This window comes from Mandrillus leucophaeus, unplaced genomic scaffold, assembly GCF_000951045.1.
Source record: "Mandrillus leucophaeus isolate KB7577 unplaced genomic scaffold, Mleu.le_1.0 Scaffold663, whole genome shotgun sequence".
In the NCBI taxonomy this organism is placed as follows: Eukaryota; Metazoa; Chordata; class Mammalia; order Primates; family Cercopithecidae; genus Mandrillus; species Mandrillus leucophaeus.
The window spans coordinates 1,050,670-1,072,673 of NW_012107175.1; the positions used below are offsets into that span (position 1 = coordinate 1,050,670).

General features: G+C 41.4%; 1 protein-coding gene across 9 annotated transcripts in view; it reads right to left on the reverse strand.

Annotated features, from left to right (window-relative positions):
• Positions 1–22,004, reverse strand: part of PPP2R2B (protein phosphatase 2, regulatory subunit B, beta) — a 516,438-nt gene that overhangs the window by 84,286 nt on the left and 410,148 nt on the right. For all 9 annotated transcript variants that reach the window (XM_012001547.1, XM_012001545.1, XM_012001551.1 and 6 more), the window contains one exon: positions 18,591–18,703. In XM_012001547.1, the coding sequence (XP_011856937.1) occupies positions 18,591–18,703 (113 nt within the window). The remainder of the gene's footprint in view (positions 1–18,590; positions 18,704–22,004) is intronic.

Genomic DNA, 22,004 nt, shown 5'->3' on the forward strand with positions numbered 1-22,004 from the left:
ACTGGAATTATAGGCATAAGCCACTGCGCCCAGGGCCCACTTAGTATTTTCTTTAAACTGATTTGCTTTTAGTTAACTAACTTTACTTTCATAGGGAACTTTACATTACTGTAATACATGGAAAACCAGTTTTCTATGAATTGTCATAAAAGAAGAAAATTATAAAAATAAATACAATAAAAATTGTTTTTAAATTCTAGCCAGATATAGTCACCTGAAAAGACAGAGTGTAAGGTCAGTTCTCAGTTTAAAAAAAATCAAGATTTGTAAGTGTTATTAGAGGTTAAAAAATATTAACATCAAAGTGAGACTTTCGGCTTGATGTAATCATAATAATTTATAAAGCAGGACAGAAAGGAGTAACTTCCTCAATTATGTGATTCAATATTACTTAGAGTTGTGTCTTATATCAACAGAAACACATATCCCAGACTTTGGGAATCACAATGATGTACACAAAGGTGGTATGTTAGGTGATTCATGTACGTTGATTTTAAATATTTATAGAAAATGTACTGTGTCAGGCAAAATATTGGGTCTTGAGAATAGAAAAACATGTCTCTTTCCTCAGGTTGTTCAATGTTATTTCACATACCTTCTCTCAGTTAAGAACTGCTAAATGGTGGGTTTGATGAGTTATTTGCATAAACAAATAGAGCTGGGATTCCTGGCTGGACATTGAATGCCTCTGTCTCTCACCCATGTATAACTGCAGCTTTCAAACCTAGTAAAGGGCAGGATTGTCTTTTATGTTTGCTTCCTATAATCATGACACAGTAGTGTCTAATACTTACTGTGGGCTTCCTGTGTGCCACTTCATCAAACACATTATGTAATTTATCTCATCTAATCCTCACAAGTACTGCATGAAGCAGATACTATAAGTGACGGCTGACTTCACTTCTCAGATGAGAAAACTGAGGCACTGCTATAAAAGGAGACATTATCCATCCCAGAGAGCACGAAACTACAGCCTCTGTTTTACCTGACTGGGTTTTCTTCTATTGTATTACCTGCTACTGCTATTTAAATCCCATTTCCTTATCCTGGTGTGATCAGAAAAGGAGCATGTGACTCCAAGGGTGGTCTCATTAACTTCTGGTTATTAAAGAGGAAAATGCGGAGGACTCGGAGGCAGGTACAGATGGGGACTGTTGGACTAAGCATTAAGTTAAACGATAAGCAAAACAAAGGGAGAGAATAAAGGGAATATTTCACTAGAGGTTAAGAGAAAAATAATGAGCTCCTTTTTAAACACAAAAGGAGAATGTAAGTGGTGAAGACGGAAGCCAGGCTGCTGGAGCTTGGCAGGGGGTAATTTATTGATCGACAAGTAAGAATGTGCCAAAAAGAAAGACATAGGGAAGCAAAATTATTTGCTGCCGCTTTCACAATGGGAGACATCCAAGGAGGCAAGAGGAGATGTAAATTTCCCAGGGGAAGATTATGAAGCAACATTCTTGTTTTCCAGTCCTCAAAAGGCAAAGCATTGGTTTTTGATGTTGAACAAGGATCAAACCACACAACTGCCCCTGGGTACTGACGGACATCTGAAGCTGTTTGGGGTACAGGAAACAGAGACTAAATATTCCTGAGTCTTGAGTAGTCAGAGAAGTCCTGAATTTGCTCAGGGAAGGGGCTCAAAAGGTTTTTGTGGATTCTCCTAGAGAAAGGGGTAGAATCTGGACTTAGAGGCAAAAAAATAGCTCTCGAGGATACTGCTGGAGACACGGGGGTGGGGGGAATGCTTGAAAGACACAGAAAGGGTAAGCAGACTTTGTTCGCATGTTCCAGATTAAAGTTACATTATCTATCCCAACAGAGAAAACTGCTTGCAGAAACTGAGATGGATAAAGACAGCTAGGGAAAACGGACACCATAGTTTGGTTCAGCATGCAAACAAATAAAGATGGCAGACCAACCTCCCTCCCTCTATAAGTAGTACATGCAGCTGTTCTATCTGAGTATTCATTTAACACTTTCTTGTTAATTTCCAAGTTCTATAAAGACTCTGACTCACAACTCTCTCCAACGATTTATTTTTTCCTTCACGAGAACTCTCTAGTTTAAAATGACATTCTATTCTAGATATATTTATAGGCATGTAAATTTTTTTGTCTTGAAATATAGAAAATGGGATAAACCCAGATCTTGAGTTATGACACCAAATATAGGGAGGCATTTTTATTTTTTAAGGTTGCAGGGAAGCTAAGTTTACAGACTGTTTGGAATTTCATTCTCTCAACATATATGGCACTTGCAAATGCTTCTGTTCATACATTTTTCTTTCTTTCCTAGAAGGGACCAATGCCAATAAAGCTCATCTGTCTGAGTTATGGTTTTTTCCTTCTGATAATCAGCAAGAATTATGCAAAGGCACAGTGTTGTTATCAAACAGAAATATAGCGCAATCTAATTCTACCTGATAATTTGGCATGGCACATTGTTTTTCCAGAATCTATCTTACCACAGATGCTGGCAGGATGATTTTTATAGGAAAGCAGTCCAATTAAGAGGGAGATTTCTGGAAAGTCAGAACTAATGTCTATGTTGTATCTGAATTTGCAAATGTTAAATGGGTTAATAATGAACTTGTGCTGGAAGAAAAGATATTTTTTTTCCCTTTTTCCCTGGTCAAGACAGAGGAGAAAATAGCAACACAACTTTTTGGGGGGTTGTTTTTATTTAAGGAAAAGTAACCTATTTAGAAGATTTTTTTTTATTGCTACTAGAAAATAAAGACAGAAAATCTAATATTTGATAGTGGATCCCTTAACCTGAGGGGAAATCCATGGCCTAGGCTGAGAATTCTGCATTTTTGGTGACTAATGATTGAAGCAGAGAATCTAAAGGAAGATTTGAAACTAGACTCTTGACTTTAACAGCTTTCCAGACAACCGTAACTGCCATCAGCCCAGAGGCCACTCACATGAGACTTAACTGCAGCTTCTTCCCTAGAAAGGAATGACTCTTGAGCATATAACCTTTCTTAGCTCAGCGAGAACTTGAAAGTTTACGGATTTTTCAAAAACAGGCATTAGAGGGTGAACTCACTCACCTCCTTTTATCCCCAGAATCTCAAATGACGATTTATTTTTCATCACCATCTGATCCGCACTTGCAGAGTTTCCCATTCTCTGGGGAACTTCCTTCCAGTAAGGGATGGAAATAATCACTAAGAAGTCTTACATGTTGAGATCAGTATGTCTTAGGCAAATAAACTCTGACCATACAACCAAGTTAGAAGTCTCTTCCCTCTTATGTGTTCTTTTGTAAATGTATTCTTCTATCCAAAAGTAGCAACTGGAGTCTCCCAGTTATCTCTCTGTTCTGAGCATTCCTGATTTCCATCTTGGAGCTAGCTACCTATTATTGAATGGTTAGTGCTAAAAGCCAGATACTGTGCTAATATTTTTTTCTGATAACAAGTCCTATGAGATACTTTAAATAATATTATCCCTCCTTTTTGATGATAAAACTGATATGTTGAGAGCTTAAGTAAAAGGTTCAGAGTCATACAAAGACAGAGCTAGGATTTGAACCTGGAGTTGTCACTCTAAAGCCCTAGACTCTCTCCCATAATGATTCCAACTATGGGATTTCTGCCCCTATTAGACAATAAGTAGAAATAAGTCTGCCCAACATTTCTCCTGGCAGTAAGAACGTTTTGCTCACAATTTTGAACAAACAAATAATTATTTTGTTTTATTTTAAGGTATCCATGTGACTCATTCCCTCAGCTTCTACATCCCTTTGTGTACTGTCTTGATGCACTTTTAGGGTCTGTTTGTATGTTTCCCTTCTGATCCTAAGGAATGTAATTGACAGCTCATACATCTTGGGTTGTGTTGTAATTTTGAGAATATGCTTCCCTTTAAAATATACCAATGTGGAATAAAAGGTCTCTTCTATCATTGGCAGCAGGAATATCTGGGCTGGACAAACACGTGGCTCCCTTTCAATGTAGGTGCCACTCACCAAACTCTCTCTCAAAAGTTCTGGGAACTGAGCTTACATCTATTCTGAAGAATGAACCAGTCTCCCCGAGTGTTATCTACTCTGTCTAGTGTAGCCCAGAAGAAGCACAAGACTTAGTATTTCTTGAGTTTTGCTGTACAAGTTAGTAGTTACTCAGTGTTGGCGCTTCTCCAACTAGGATATTTCAGGTTCTAATATTCTGCTAGATAATTGGTATTATTATTATTAGAGACAGAGTCTTGCTCTGTTGCCAGGCTGGAGTGCAGTGGCGTGATCTCAGCTCACTGCAACCTCTGCCTCCTGGGTTCAAGTAAGTCTCGCGCCTCAGTCTCCAAGTGGCTGGGATTACAGGCATACGCCATCACACCCAGCTAATTTTGTATTTTTAGTAGAGACAGGATTTCACTATGTTGGCCAGGATGGTCTCAATCTCCTGACCTTGTGATCCAACCGCCTCAGCCTCCCAAAGTGCTGTGATTACAGGTGTGAGCCACTGCGCCCAGCTGATACTTGGTATTTTAAACAACATAAATTGTGATGAAAATCTGGGTACTGCCCAATCAACTTAAGCTTTTGAATCTTTATTGAGCATCTTTGGACTTGCTGTCTTTCATTTAATCTTATTTTGTTTTTATGTTCCCACCACTTCACTATAAATACCCTGGTATCCCGGACTGTGGGATAGCAGGTTAGTTGCAATTGGTCTGTCTCAGAGATTTTTGCCCAGTGAATGAAAGGAAAATGGCAACAATAACAACCATGATTGTTATGATAATTACAAAGTAGAGAAATCTAGGATCAAACATATAGCAAGTACAATACTAAGCATGCTCCCTGTTAAAGTCTGGGAAAGCCTTGGTGGCTGTTAATGTTAGATTAGCAGTAAACGCTGTTAGCAAATGCCATAGAAACAAATTGCCCCTTGATGGAGCCAGTGAGCATTTGTCTCTGTCGTTCCTCTGGGCATGGGGCTCAGTTTTCTTTGCACGGACAGCAGAGGAAATCCTGCTTCGGAGGAAAGCAGGAGCTCTTTTTTATGGTTCTGCACTGTTAACCAACCTCAGTCACTTTTCTCTCTCTCTCTCTGGCCCACTGCTTGCACGGAAAATTGAGGTAATGATTTATATGTCGTAAGCAGTTCTGACAGGTGCACTCTATCTTGGCTTCCTCCAGCCCCAGGACTAATCGGAAGCTTATCTTTTCCTTTGTGTAATAGGGAGCTGTCAGGTTCTATGACCCTCCAAACAATTCAATCACTCATGGGCAGATTCACCTTGGAGGGAGGACGCCTTAATATTGGAGAAATCCGGTGGAGGCCATGCCCTGACATGTATCGAAACAATGGCAGCCGGGGGCTAGAGGGCAACATGGCCAAACTTACAAAATGTCATTTGCTTCCTAAATTTAAACTCTTCTTCCAGGAATTATCTAGGTGGCTTTTCCACCTTGGCAAACATCCTGTCTTCGGTACAGAACATGTAACTATCTGGGCAAAGTAGGGCTGTTCCAAAAAATGACCTGTACTGAGAAGTGAGTGCTTGCATTGCTCATGGAGAAAAAAGCGAGTTCCTTAACAAGACCTGTGGTGCCCAGCATGATCTGGCCATGAGCTGCCTCACCACCTGCATCTTACTGGTACCACACATCCCCTGCACTCAGCATTCAGCCACCTGGGCAACTCCTTCCACACTGTGTTTTCCTGTGTGACTTCCTACCTGATGGCCTTTGTGCATGCCACCTCCTCTGCCTGGAACATTCTTCCTGCTCCTCTTCTTACCTTCCTCCTGCTGTGGTTTAAATATTAATTGCTCAGGAAATTATTCTCTGCTCTCCCTGAAAAGATCAAATTCTCCTCATAATCTGCTCTCCTGTACACCATGCACCTTTTCTCTAGAGGCCCCATTACACTATCAGCTTTACATTAGGAGCATTTTATGCATGCTTTTTCCAACCCAAAGAGACTGCTAGCTCCATGAAGGCAGGAACCATATCTTTCATGTTCACTTCTATAACTCCAGGGCTAATGATACTACCTGGCTTACAGTAGGGACTTAATAAGTGCTTGTGGAATTAATTTTTTAAAATGCATAGCAAGAAACCGACGTGGTGCTTATGTTCTTAATTGGTTTGACCGCCAAGTAGTACAAGGGCATATCTAGTTGGGACTGGTGTGGCGGTCACCTCTGAGTCCATCTGCATAGAGGATTTTACTATGGGAAGGAATAATGATAACCAAGTGTGGCTTTGTTTTGTCACTTCTATCTTAATCTCTAACCTTATAACTCCTGAACTCCTGCCCTGTTGTCTGCTTTGACAATCTTATGTTTCCCTCATAGGATGCTTTTCTTAGATGCTCTTTGAATCTGGAGAGCCTATGATTTAAAAATTCAAGCTTTCAGAAGTTTCTAAACATCTGTATATTTGATATTGAACTGGGAAGATAATTGGACAGAGTTTTCACCTTGTGTCTGGATGTTTTCGCATTAAATAGTCAGTATCCTTATTTAATTGAATGTTGCAGAACTCTCACTCCCTGAAAATAATGAGACGATGTGAGATCACAGAGTAGAGAAGAAAATGTTGAGAAAGAACTCAGGCAGTTTCTAAATACACAATGGGATTGACTGTAATGTTAGGCATGGGTAAATGGAGTTGATTTCGTCTCTATTTATTTTTTTTTTTTTTTTTTTTTTGCGGTACAGGATTGCTTTATTTTTTACATTAATGGTATCATGCTATAATCTTATACTTTAAAAAAAATTTCCTGTCTCTCTCCCTCCTTTTCCTTCCTCTTTCTGAGACAGGGTCTCACTCTGTCACTTAGGCTGGAGTTCGGTGTCCTGATCTCGGCTCACTACACTAGGCTCAAGCAATTCTAACCACCGTAGCCTCCCAAGTAGTGGGGACTACAGGCATGCACCACCATACCTGGCTAATTATTGTATTTTTTATAGAGATAGGGTTTCACCATATTGCCCAGGCTAGTCTTGAACTCCTGTACTCAAGTGATCCACCCACCCAAGCCTCCCAAAGGGCTGGGATTACAGGCGTGCACCACCGCTCCTGGCCCGTTACGACTATTTTCAAACCAAAGATTCCTAGCCACTGGATTACAAATCCCTTGAAGGCAGAGACCACACATGTCCATCATGACTATATGTATGGAATCCTTTTTAAATAAGTAGCAGGTAAGATTAATGTTAGGTTAGACAGAAGGAAACATTTGTGAACAGTGATTGATTTTAGATTGGCTGATGGTTCTTTTCTGCTTCAAGAACTCTCTAAAGTAGGATAAAGCCTCCATGGCTCAGATGGTTAAAAGCCATTGCTGTTGGGAGGCCAGGTAACATGGTGGTGAAGAGTGAGGCATCTGCAGTTAGAGAGGCAGCAGTGAACTGTGCTTCTGCCACTTGCTAGAGGACGGACTGCCTCCTCCACATGCTGGAGTTTCCTCATTGTGAAACGGTGATCATAGCTCATGGGGTTAGCAATTACACTAGCAAACGAGCAAAGTTCCTGATACAATATCAGGCACTAGTATGTTTTCAGTTGATATTAATGAACTTGAATGTCAAGAGGGAAGTGCTAGTAAGAATCTTATACCATCAGGTGATTCCGTGACTGGAAGGCAGTAAGGGCAGAATGAAAATCTTGCCAGAGGGTAACTCCTGTTCACTGATCCAATTCCTTCAGCCAGCATTTCCCAAAGTGAGGTCTACTGCTGTGCTACTCAAAATAACAGACTGATGAACTGTTTATTACTGGTCCATAACAAGGTATAGGAGCTCAAGCCAAAATCAGTGCATTGCTTCATCCATTGAGAAAGTCTTACTATGGAAAAGTAAAGTGTCAGCTGAACTATGTAGTGGCTTAGTGGCACACATGACTCATATTCTGGTGCAAGCTCCTTAGCTCATTGTGTACTGGCACGGGCCAAGGACTGCATTTGGAGTAGAATGTTCTAGAGAACAGTAATCCTCTGAATAGAGAAAAGAGTTCTTCATGGTCAAATAAGTTTGGGGGAAAACGCTTCGTGCCACATATCTTTCTTGGATTTGATACTGCATATTATCATATTAAAAGTTCCCAGAAACCCTGAAGTAAATAAATTTGCTTAAATGTGTTTAGCTAGAGTTTCCCATATTACTTGAGCCAGAGACATTTGTGAGACAGAGTATGAGTATGCATGTGTGTACCACTGCTTTTAACAGTTTTCTGGTAAAGAAAATAAACTCATCTGATCACAGCAACAAACTACAAGAGTGTGACCCACCTTTTTCCATCCAAACAAACACAAACCTAACACCTTTCAGGTAGAAAATTCCTTTCCTCGTTGCTAAACCATTCTAAGGAAACCAGAGAATAAAATATATTTTTCTGTTGAAAACAATCTCCTCTAACATGAAACCACCCTTGTAAGTAGTTTTCTGCAACCAAGATCTTGTTTTTATGCATCAAAGACAAGATAGTATCTTGCTATGCACACTACCCCTAGGGAAATATTTAAAATATTTTTCTCTGGTAAGGACTGGTATTTAAAATGCTTACATCAATGCATCAGTCGAAGCCCGGCTTGCAACATACTAGGATCAAAGTGATCATGTCCTCTATTGAGTTGGATTCCAAATCGATTTGCACTAATTATTTTCTACAAAAATCCTAATGCATAATGAGGAGAGGCCCTAGAAGTCCTCTACTGATTTCAAATTAGTTCTTTGCATAACCTAGTAGTAAAAAGGGATCTAGGCATGTATTTTTGATATCCTATTAGTAAAGTCTAGTTGAAAAATAAATAAAAGTCAGCTCTTTGTTAACATTTTTAGGCTTCTTGAGCAATGCCCTGCTTGGGTACTGTGTGCCACGTCCATGCCTGCACACGCCCACACATGCACGTGTAGTTTCGGGTACCAGAGACACACCCATTGCTCCAGCAACAGTGAGCTCACACTTCAGAAATGGGACCTGGTGTGGGGTGAATATCTTTCCCATTGTGCTCATAATTCAGATAATTTCATCTGAAAAATTCAGAAAATAAAAGTATTCTCTCCTTCAATCATCCAATTACCCTGATTTTTCACTTCCTTTGAAAAGTATACAGAGAGCCCTTTAAATGAAAAGGTGGGAGAATCACTCTAATAACTTCTCATTTGAGAAAATCCTATCTGGGTCAGTGTGAATCAGGTTGGAATAGTGACAAGATCCTTACTTGCAAAGCCCTAAAAAGGCCAGAACTCTGCCCTGTCAACCTTCCCACATCTCTGAAATTCAGACCATTTAACAACCAAGTTTAGGGGAAGACAATGTGTCAGAGCCTGGAACACTACCAGGCTTTATGGCCAGGGAATCTCAAGGTAAATGGCACCAGAGGCCGTGGAAACATCCAGGTTTGCTTCTGTAATGTGATTCTTTTCTTTTTCTGACACGAGTGGACTTCTCAGCTTGCCACTGCCATTGAGTGTACATATGGGAGGTGTCCTTTATTGGTTCCTATCACATTCAAGAAGCCATAGACACCTTCCAAAGGGTTTGGGAGCAAAAGACAAAGAGAACTCGATCCTAAGCCAGGTATAGGGTTCTGCTTATATTTACATCTATGTTGGATCTAATTACTACACGGTAAGTGCAGCATAACAAAGGTACCTTTGGGAAGAAAGAAAATATTTTATTGTCAGTGAATACACTCTGAATGCAAGGCAGCTTAGGAGAGTCAGTACAAAGGCAGATTCAAAGCATAATGAATTGCTTGTCTCTAGATGTAATACTACTTTGAACTTTTCAATATACTCATCATGCTTTCCTGAAACTCCTAGTCTCTAGGTAAAAGACACGATGGGAAAAAAGAGGAGAAAGGGATTAACATAAACTAAGCATAGGTACAAGATATTATGCTAGATACTTCAACAAGTGACTTTATCAGCCCAACCTCTGTAAGAAAGTATAGTTATTACTTTGGAGTCAGCTTGCACCTGGTTTAAAGATATGGCTGTGCCACTGAGTAGCTATAGACATGAGCATATTGCTATAGCTCTCTAGATCAAATGTCCTCATCTGCAAAATGGGGATAACAATAGTACCCACTCCACAGGTGGCCGTCTGGGCATAGTGAGATGGTACCTGCCTAGCAGAAGGCCTGGCACAAAATACATACTTAATAAATGTTTGCAATAGTGTTACTCTTATAGCACACTGGCAACTAAGTGGGCTGCCCCCATGACTTGACCAGGAGTAAGAAGGGGAAAGAAGTTGAGTTATAAAAGGCACTAACAGCTCACAATCAATCACAGAGTCATCATGGATGCTCATTCTAAATCAAATCACTCGCTTAGTGTAAAGGCAGTCACGTTTTGATAATAATGTTGCCCTCAGTCTAATCTATATAGAACCTTGAGGTAGGAGGAGACAAGAGGAAAAAGGAAGGAATTTTAAAAATCAAATCTGAGAATCTCTACTTTTGAGTAGAGAGATCGTTATGTCAAAGGGTCTCAAATCCAGCTGATCTTCAGGATGGTCAGGAATATGGCCGAGAAATACAGGTGGGTGCCTTGGCCCTACTCCTGGAGATTCTGAGTCAGTTGGTTGGGGATGACTTAGATGTTCCCAGAGTCTGATGATCATCCAGCTTTGGTAAGCCATGACCTAGTTTCATGTACCCTTCCTACCCGGCCTTCTCCCAAAATAAAATAGAAAGCCCACCTATGCCCAAGGCACCAGTAACTTTTACAATCTCCTTGCAAAGTTGTTTTCCAGCCCCTGCTTACTCATATGTGTTTTGGCTTACACTGAATATTCAGATGCATATACTAAGCATTCTATTTTAATACAAGAGGCAGGACAGCAGCATTTAGAGTCATAAAGACATGCACTCAAGTTGAAGCATTACCACTTACTAGCCGTCTAACCTAAGGCAAGTTCTTTAACTTCTCTGGCTTCAGCTAACACATCTCTACAATAAGGATAATATCAGTGACTATGTTACAGGTTAATCTTGAAGAGTAAATTAGCCAATGCATGCAAAGTGTTCTTGGAACATTAGCATAAATGTTAGCTGCTCTTTTAATTCCAACTGAAGCTGTTCCTTTGGCTAACATGGAACTCAATTACCATCATGTCTCTGAACATTAGCCAAAAATATTAGCCAATGAGCAGAAGAGAAACATCCCCAACCCTCATCCCCCAAAGGCGAAACATGTCAAAACACAAAGGCTTGTCAGTGAGGGTAGTGGCTAAATTCTCGTAGAGGGCTTTCTGATCCCGTAACTGAAACCCCATGACACAGACAGATACAATCAGATAATGATGGCAATCAATAATGATAACAGAAATTATTATTTATTTTCATAAACACAGAGTATGTGCGTCCCACTGAGTTACACACATCACATGCCAGTATTCACTTTCGGGGCAGTCAATCAATGAGAGATCTTAATATCCACCCACCGAGGCAGGAGGGGGAGGATGGAGCGAAGGTTGAGAAATTACCCACACCAGAATGACACATTCACAAAGTTAATCTAATCCAGGAGCTGTTGGTGCCATTGCAAGCCTGTGAATATGGAATAGGCTTGATTGATTTTTCACTGCAGTAGCTAAACACGCCATTGTTATTTGCAACAAATCTAAGGAAATAAAAGATGAAACCATAAAAGGATTGGATATGAAGCTCCCAGAGCAGCAATAAATCACAAAATGAAGTCTAAAAAAATTAAAAATGGTGGAGGAAGGCTGTATCTATGTCCTAAGAGGCCTCAGTTATCAAAGCATATACCGAAAATTAAAACCTAGGGCAGTAAAGGCTGATCCTGACTCAACCAATAATTTGCACTAAATCTGGCCTGGGGTTCCCCCTTCTCACAGAATGAGTATCATGACATAGGTACCTCTGAAGGAGCAAGAAAGCCTAAAGGCTGTGGACAGACAGAACATGCTTCATTCCTAGTTCTGCCTCTTTCTAGCTGTGTGACCCTGATGAGATACCTGGCCCCTCAGAGCCAGTTACCCTCTTTTATAAATGGGATAATCACATCCACACTACTAGAAAGAAAGAAATGGCAATGCACATCCTGCATGCCTCAAAGGATCCTTGGGAGCCTCAAATGAGATGTCCAGCGTGAAAGCCCATCTACCTTCCAGATGCATCATGGAAACTCCTTCCTAATCCTCTGTCTCCTACCTTTGTGCTTCTTCTGAACTGCCATGGTTATCATCTGACTTTTCTCAGGACAGTTATCCTTCTCCATGATTTCTCAAAGTGTGGTCCAGAGACCACCTGCACCAGAATCACCTGGGCATTTTCTGGGATGGGCCCTGTCAAAGATGTCATTTTTTTGAGTCCAACTCAAACTTTCTAAACCAGCATCCCTAGTGACGAGGTCAGAAATTATATTCTAGGCAGAGTCCCCGGTGACCATGAGGCACATGATCATTTAACAACTACTGATTGAATTCATTTTATGTTTCAGCCACTCGTAACTTGTCTCCTGCATGCCCCTTAAGGACAGAGAGTGTGTTTCATTCATCTTTGTAAGAACCACACTTTCTGGTGCATGCTTAGTACAGTGTGTAGCCTCATAGGCACTATCTGAGATACAAAATACATGGAAAAGTCCTGCACATCAGATGTTGTCATCCTCACTGTTGTTTAAATCAAGGGCCATGCCATTAAATAGTCCTAATAATAGTGAGGAACAGGAGCTCTGGGGTCAGACAGACCTGGACTCCATTCTTGGCTTTGCTGTTTACTATCTGCAAGGCCTTAAGCCAGTACTTACCTCTCTGAGCCTCTGTTTATACATCTCTAAAATGGGCAGGATGCCTAAGTCACAGAATGATGATAAAGAATGGACATCAAACAGCTGCGCCCCAAGCCTGTCACTAAGAAGGGTTGAACATGCATAGTTGCTATTATTAGTAAACCTAAACCAATAGTCTGTTTAATCAGTTCTCTAGGAAACAAATCAAGTAGTTAATTAAGCTGTTTCACTCAGAGGATCTCTCTTTGGGAAAACTAGCTGGTCTTTTCAGTCAACCTGCCTAATCTCATGACCTTTTAGCAATGGTCCTCAAGAAGTCCTCATTCAGGAGTTAGAGCTGGTAAAACTGAATGCCAGTTGGCCAAGTGTCTTAGACGGTGCCTATGGTTGTGTCCAAATCACCACCAATGGGATTTGCTAACATCAGGGTCATTTTAAGTGGAAAAAGTTTAGTTCTGGAGAGTCATGAGACTGTGTGTGTCCTGTGCCGAGAGGAAGACAGAAGCGGTTATTGTGTAAAACATGATGTCATTTGACCTTTCCTCTAAAAATCAGGGCTTCCCTTGTGTACCCACCCTGTGGCAGAAGAGCCTCTGCAGCCCTCACCCACCGCCTTCCATTCCATCAAAATCAAGCTCATATGTTAAGAAAGCTTTGATAAAAAGCTCTGAGAGACATCAATCAATAATAAAACATTCCTGCCCCATGTTCAGCAATTAATATTTTCTTAAAAAGCAGAACTGTAGAGAATAAGAATGAAAAACATCAGATATGGAGTCATGTGGACGAGGTTTGAATTCCAGCTCTTCCATTTTCTAGCCATGAGATTTTGGGCAAACTTCTTGGCTAGTCTAAAACTTGGTTTCCATTTCTGTGTAATCTGTTCACTTGACAGATATTTACTGAATGCCTACCATGTGCCATGGATTGTTCCAGGTGCCGGAGCTGCAGGAGAGAACAAAACAGAGTCCCTGCTTTCATGGAGCTTACATTTTACTAGGGATGGAGAGGAGGCAGACAGCGAAGAAAATGCTAGACAGTGACAAGAGCTAAGCAAAAAAGGGCAGAGAGAATGAATGGAAAATGTGTACGTGCTCTTTTCCATAGGGATACCCTAGGAGGGCCTGTTAGGTAGTACTTGAGCAGATACTGAAACGCAGAGTAGGCTATGGCTTCAGATGATCTGGAGAGAATAATAGAACCTACCCAAGAGAGGTATAATGAGGACTATGTGATATTAAGGATATAAAATCTAGCACCTGGCACATAGGAAGCACTCAACAGATGGTGGCTATAATTATTTTTATTTGACGTAAGTCATGTTTGAATAAAATTCATTAGAAAAATTGAATTCATCACATCACCTTCATTTTGGGAAGGTTATGACAAGTCACAGCTTGGGAGCTCATAACTTCTAGACTCTATATTTATAATAGGTAAAAATGCCTATTTCAACCTGGCCTAGGTTCCCAGGGCACTGGCAGCTGATAATAATGAGAAAAATAATACCTGCAGTCTCATCCTACAGGGAGAAGTATGCTAAGTGTGATTTCTCACCACCCAACTTCCATTTCAGGCTGATTAAGTCACTTTAACGGTGAGTTCCCATTACCTAGAAAGAGCTCTGAGGGTCTGTTACTCCTGGGCAGTGGGAGATTGGGGAAGAATGGCATGGAGGGTCTTGTGAAGTAAAACTGCATAGAGACCTCAAGCCCTTTGTTTCTCCACTGCTGAGGTCAGAGATCTGGAAAGCCATGTATAAGTGTGTGTATGTGTGTGTGGTGGGGGGAGGGGACAGTGGTAGGGGGGAGTCATGGTGGGAGGGAGGGAGAGGAAGAGAAGGAGAGGAAGGGAGGGAGGGAGGGAGGGAGAGAGAGAGAGATAGATAGATATCAATCGATTGATCCCCTGACCTGGAATAATAATGGCACTAATTATTAAGACAAACATTTCAAATGCCCAATTGTATATGTCTAAGAGCCCTAACTCTTGATTTTTAGTCCCAGTCCTGGAATAACCAGTTGAGGGATACTGGGTAAGTCATTTTCCCTCTCTGAGGCTGCATCGGACTGAAGGGCTCAGATCCCAGACCAAAGTAGATTAAGGCTTGGTTCTCAGCCCTGCATGATCTTGGGTATGCTACTTAACTGCTTGGAGCCTCATCTGTTAAATGAGCTTTTTAACACCCTTTGAGATAGCTAATGCAGATATAGAGTGCAGCATGGTGCACGGGATATGACAAATGATCAATAAATGCTGCAGACCAGCATTTTCACCTGCTAAATACCTATCCTGCCCTCCTCACTGGCTATTCTGAAGATGAATCAAGGGACTAGGTAAGAAAATGCTTTGCAATATAAATGGTACTTTACAACTGTAAGGTGTTATTATTAAATTATCACCATGATTATTGCTTTATGTTATGATATTGAGCAGGGGATATAGTTTTCATAGACATGCTTCTCATAGGCTCTTTTGGTAACGAGATTGATTTTGAAAGGCTGTCTTACATGAAAGATACAGTCACATTCTTGCTTTGAAAAGCTGAGTCTCTCAGCACTGAAACAGAACAGGCACATTACACAGTGAGGATTAATTAGCTGTCGGGCATTATTAAATGTTCTCACTCTCAATACCCACATAGAACTGGAAACTATGAAAGTGAGCAAGAAGTAATCATAGTACAGGGAAGGGAAAAAAAGACACAATTGCTGGCAATGCATATTTCAAGAGGTAAATTATAGTCTGATTAATATCACGTCAGCTCATTCTCTGTTTGGAGTCATTGTTCTGAATCTAGTCTTCAGGGTTGCCTGCTTTTTTTTTTTTCTTCTTCTACCACTGGGATCAAAAATAAAAGGAAGCTGGACTTTTCAGTGTTTAAAGAGTGCTGTGGTGTGGATGTTTACACTGAAATGCAGGATATTTGAGAACCTAGGAAAGGAGAGGAGGTAAATACAGATACTGATATTTATAATCATATAGCAAATATAACATGTCTCTCCAGATTATTTGAGAATTTTCAATTCTCAAATAATTGAAAAATAACAAAGGTTCATAAAAATGATAGCTCGAATGTGTCCTAGGGATGCTGGAGTCCAGTGACAGCAGACCCCCCTTGTCTCAGCCACCAGGGGCAAGTGTTGAAAATGCAGATTCCTTTGGACCTCCTCTCTGGAATGGGTCTCGGGAATCTGCATTTCCCGGTCCTCTGCTTGGCAGCTTAGAAACTAAGCTTAGAGGGAAGAAGGATGATTCATCAGTTAGTTTACACAGCTGGTTAGTAAGAAAGCGAGAACCAGAGCTGGAATTTTCCAACTCTCAGCCACACCTCAGGGCCTCCTTCTCTGTTTCATCTGAAGTCCACTTCATTGGCATCACTGGCTTGGCATGGGGAGGATCTCTGCTCTCGTGGAAACTGAATAGGCCTTCTCTGCTTTTTATCATAGGGATGGAATTCTCCCAGGGTTAAGCACAGATATATGAAATCCCATAGGATGCCATGGACAGTAGGATTCCACAGTGGGGTTTACAGATGGCATCTGAGAAATTCCATCCACATAACAAATAAGGGCAAGGTAAAGTCTGGGCATTAAGTTCTTGGTATAAACTCTAAGTGGCACTTAATCCAGTTGTTTTCCCCATAAGATTACCATGTCTCAAGGGGCAAAAGACAGTCTTATTCCTGCTATATTGCCAGTACGGTGTTTGCCACTTAGTAAATATTGGTGAGTAGTTTGTAGAATAAATACAGCAGTATAAAAAGTATAAAAAGAAAAACAACTGAATTGTCTCATATTAATAAGCCCACTATCAGTAGGCGGTAGTAATAGCCATGGTGATGATGATGTTATTAATACTAAAATAACAGCAGGAAACTAACATTATTGAGTGCTTTTTGTGAGCCAGCACTACACAGGTTAAGCTCTTTCTTACACAAAATAACTTATTGAATCCTCACAACAATACCAGGAAGCAGTGACTATCATCATCCCTGTTATACAGATGAGACTTTGGAGGCACAAGGTGTTCAAATATAGCCACGTGCCACATGATGTTTTGGTCAATAACATTGGTTCCATAAGATTATAATACCGTATTTGTATTGTGCCTTTTCCATGTTTAGATATGTTTATATACACAAATACCATTGTGTTATAATTGCTTGCAGTATTCAACACAGGAACATGTGTACAGGTTTGTAGCTGAGGAGCAACAGGCTATACAATGTAGTCTAGGTCTGTAGTAAGCTATACCATCTAGGTTTGCATAAGCATACTCTGTGATGTTTTCACAACAATGAAGTCACCCAACAATGCATTTCTCAGAATATATTCCCATCATTAAATGATACATGACTGTAAAATGCCCAAGGTCACTATTGGAAAGTAATGGAGCCAGAATTCTAACCCAGACTGGACTGACTCAACAATAATACTCTTCACTACTGTACTTTCCAGCCTCCAAAACCCCTGCACATTCAGAGCATCAAGGTTGGGTTTATGCCAAGTCCACCCAGTCTGATAAAGTGGACTTGAATGGTGGTTCTTCAGAGTTGAAGGCATAGGCTGATGAGAGGAAAGAGAGTCACCAATGCTTGTGAGCTCAGAAGCAGCTCAATTGAAGACCATGTACCCATTAGTACAGGGTAAACACCTAATAGCCTAGCACGGTGGTCAGCAGAGAGTCTATATTCAAAAAGTAACTGCTGAATAAGCAGATGTATGAATAAATGAATTATTAAACAAATAAACAAGTGAGCTAATCAAGCATACAATGACCATCTCATTTTGACTTTCAAACATAGGACAAGAACCTCTTTTCCTCACATCTGCTTCACTGTCTCCCTTCTTGCTTTTGGTCTTTAGCAGAGTTGCTGGTGTCTGAAATCACATATTTTACACAGTTTTACAAGTCCGTTGGGGCTAGGGCTATCCTAACATGTGCCTGCTTTACTGCTCACATTGAACGTGTTCATAACTGAGCTCATCATCCAGTCCTAACCCACTTTACCTTACATCTAGAGACCCTTCCCTTAAAAATTCCCTTTGAGAAATCCATTTTTAATGCCACTTTCCTATTTGAACTTTTCTGGTCTCCAACAACCACAGATAATTTCTTCCTCCTTTGATCAAACTACAACTCTCCAACACTCTCTCAATGAATTTATCTTACTATACTTAGTGCCATAATCATTTGTATATTAGTCTTACAACTCCTCTTTATCAGACTATGTATTTCTGAAGAACAGGAAGGAAGCCTCTCAGACTAAGAGTAGAGATCATATATTGAGGACCAGCCATAGAAGAAGGGTTTTCCATCCTTCTTGCATTTCTTCCTCGTAAGTCCACGAGCAGTAGGTACTGTGTTCACCATTTTGCAGATGGAGAAACTGAAATTAACTTGCATGGTGAAAGCTCAAAAAGGTTAAGTGACTATTGAGAAATTTGGGTAAGTGGCAGAATTTGATGCCAGGTCTGTTAGATTATTAAGTTTGTGTTCTGAATCGCAAGACTGCAACTCGCCATCTGGGTTCTCATCCCTGTACCTTGAGTACAGAAGGTGCTCAAGACATTTTAGATAATGTGAACAACAGAGGCTAAGATTATAGTAACGTCTGGCAGTGGCCATGTGGGCAAGTCTTCTGGGACAAAAGGAAAAGCATGGATTTGTAGTCATTAGAAGGCTTGGCACCTTTCCTACTTCTCCATCTGCCACCAGAGAGACTGGGGTAGGCTGAGTCTCTGCCTACGTTCCCTCACTGGCCCATTGTAGTTGCAACCTACGGTAACAACCAGCATGTGGCCAACCTTAGGAGACCTGCCCCTGACCGTGGTGGCCAGGGCAACCTTGTGCACTCACCCTCAGGGTTGTGATGGTGGCAGGATCTCGGAGCCGACCCTCCTCATCTTTCAGATTGTAGCCTTCTGGCCTCTTATCACGCTCGCTGACTTTCCACAGCTTCACAGTTTTATCTGCAGTGGGCAACCAGATTAAGTCAGAATTATAGTGAAAAGCAAGCTCATAAGGGAGTTTTCCTGGGGGCAGTGGGGAGAGGAAGAGGTAAGGTTGGAGAGAATTGCTACAGAAGCTGGCTCACGTAAAGGGTTGCCGTGCATAAATCCCTTGTCATTTGAAGGCAGAGCTCATATTTCAAAACAAAAACATACATTATGCTGGGACAAATGGATTTCCCTGACAATGGGCTCTTAAATCTATAGCGTATACCTTAATTTAGCTCATTCCATAAAAGCATTTATCGAACATTGAATAACAAGAGTAGCGACATACACAGAGCTTACGATGTAACTAAGAATTTTACATGAAAAAGTTGTTTAACAGTCATAACTCTGGAAGTAGGTGCTATTATCTCTATTTTAGCATCTCACCTCACTGACACATCGTCCTTACCATGTCCTAAAAGGCCCTTCATGACCTGCCCTCTCCACTTTCTCCACCTTTCTGACCTCCCTGTCCACCCTCTCCCTGCTCACTTACTGTGCTCCTGCCACGTGGCTTCCCTACGGCTCCAGGTACACGTTCAGCTCACTAAGCCTTGGGGCCTTTGCACTTGCTGTGTCTTCTGCCAGGAAAGCCCTTTACCCTCTTTTTCATGTAATTCGCTTCTTTACTTTTCTCTTGCATTTGCATCCCAACCTTAGAGAGGCTTATGTAAAACCTACCTAAAAATGCTGTCCTCAGAACCATTCTCTATCTTCTCTCTGCTGCTTTATTTTTCTTCATAATACTTTTTACTACCTGAAAATTGGTTGATTATTTATCAAATAACTATCTGTCTTGTCTCACTAGAGTGTAAAATTGTTGAAGGTAGGGATTCTATCTCCCTTGTTCATCACTGTACCACCAGCACCCAGAACAGTGCCTGGCACATAGTAGCTGCTCAACAAACATTAGTAGGGCAAATGAACAAATCTTATCTACCTACATAGTGCATATTTCTATCAATATTCAGGAAAATAAAATGGTAAGGAGATACATTGAAATGCTCCTTTCCTTTTGCTGCCTCTATGGAGTCTCCAGCTGGAAACTACCTGTCTCAGCTTTGTACTGCCCCAGCACTTTACACAACTTGATGACACATGTCATTCTCCATAGCATTGAAACAGAGAACTCCTATCCCTACAGAACTTCCATGAGAACTCCCTTCCCTACGCGTGTCATGCAGGCCAAGGAAATGAGTAAAAAGGGCTAAAGGATCTGTGGAGCTGGAATGGCATGCCCTACATGCAGGCTTTTAATTAATTTATTTATTTATGTATTTTTTTTTAGACGGAGTCTCTCATTTTCACCTAGGCTGGAGTGCAGTGGTGCGATCTCGGCTCACTGCAAGCTCCGCCTCCCGGGTTCATGACATTCTCCTGCCTTAGCCTCCCAAGTAGCTGGGACTACAGTTGCCCGCCACCATGCCCGGCTAATTGTTTTGTATTTTCAGTAGAAACGGGGCTTCACCATGTTAGTCAGGATGGTCTTGATCTCCTGACATCGTGATCCACCCGCCTTGGCCTCCCAAAGTGCTGGATTACAGGCGTGAGCCACTGCGCCTGGCCTAATTCAATTATTTAAGGAGACAAGATCAGGCAAACAAATCATGTCTGCCGGCTTCACCATGTTAGTCAGGATGGTCTTGATCTCCTGACATCGTGATCCACCCGCCTTGGCCTCCCAAAGTGCTGGGATTACAGGCGTGAGCCACTGCGCCTGGCCTAATTCAATTATTTAAGGAGACAAGATCAGGCAAACAAATCATGTCTGCCGGCCACATGCCTTAGTGGGCTTTCCTTATCAGATCCAGTGTACATTTTTTTATACTTGTTTTAACATATCTTTTTGAAGGCAGAAACTTGGTTGCCTTATTTGTATCTTCCTCTGTCCTGCACAAGGTAGGGTTTGGAATTAGACAACCTTGGGCCCAATCCCCATTCTGATGCCAGTCACATGACCAAGGACGGGGATTCCCAGGCAGTGGGTACATAACCCTTCCTCCCTTCCTCCCTTCCCTCCCTCCTTCCTTCCTTCCCTTCCTCCCTTTTTTCCTTCCTTCTTTCTTTCCTTCCTTCCTTCCTTCTTTCATTCCTTCCTTCCCTTCTTCCTTCCCTTCCTCCCTCCCTTCCTCTCCCTTTTCTTCCCTTCCTCTCTTCTTCTTTTATTTTTAATTGAGATAGGGTCTCACTCTGTCGCCTAGGCTGGAGTGCAGTGGTGTGATCATGGCTCACTGCAGTGTCGACTTCCTGGGCTCAGGTGATTCTCTCATCTCAGCCTCCAGAGTAGCTAGGACCACAGTCGCATGTCAACACGCCCAGCGAATTTTTGTATTTCTTATAGAGACGTCGTTTTGTCGTGTTGCCTAGGCTGATCTCAAACTCCCAGGCTCAAGCAATCTGCCCACCTTTGCCTCCCAAAGTGCTAGGATTACAGGCATGAGCCACCACACCCGACCATAACTAGTATTTCTTAAGCAACAAATAGGATTGCCAGATTTAGCAAGTAAAAAAGTACTGAACACCCAGTTAAGTTTGAATTTCAGATAAGCCAAAAAAAAAAAAAAAATTAGTATGAGTATATCCCTCAGAGTTCAATCTTACAAAGAAAGATGGTGCCTCAGTTTCTTTATTTGTAAACTGGGGAAACAGTATCTTCCTGATGGGGCTCTGATGAGGATTAAATAAATCACCGCATGGAGAGTGTTTAACACAGTATTAGGCTTCTAATAATGGTCCACAAATGACAGCTTTTATTAGAATTAGCAAATTGGGCAACTATTCTGCCATAATAACATGTTGCTCTGACAGCTTTAGCTTCATCCCTCGACGATGTCAGCACATCCTATTTCTTCTCTGTAACACTGTCGGGGAAGAAAAGCCATCCCTCTGGGAATTCCTTCCTCTTTTGCCTCTTGCTGCATTCCTCCACTTCTCCTCACCTGACTTTTCACCACCACCTCCCAATTCTCTATGCCTTTGGGAGGACAGATCTTCTAAGTAGGAGATGTGGATCACAGTACCACTCGCCTTGAAGCTGCCAGAAGCAAATGCCTTGTTCTTGGAGGTCTTAATGCACCACATTGTGAAGTGGGCTTTCAGCAGCAAATAAGTGCCCCATTTTCTTGTATCTGGGCATCACTTGGGCTGCTCATGTCTGACACACTGGCAAGGCTGCTAAGTGTATGATTTGTGCGCTCTGAATTGTGCAGTCACCCTGGCTTGTGCTGGAGCAAAAGGAGATCCTGCTGCATACCGAACTGCTTTTTAGGGTGAG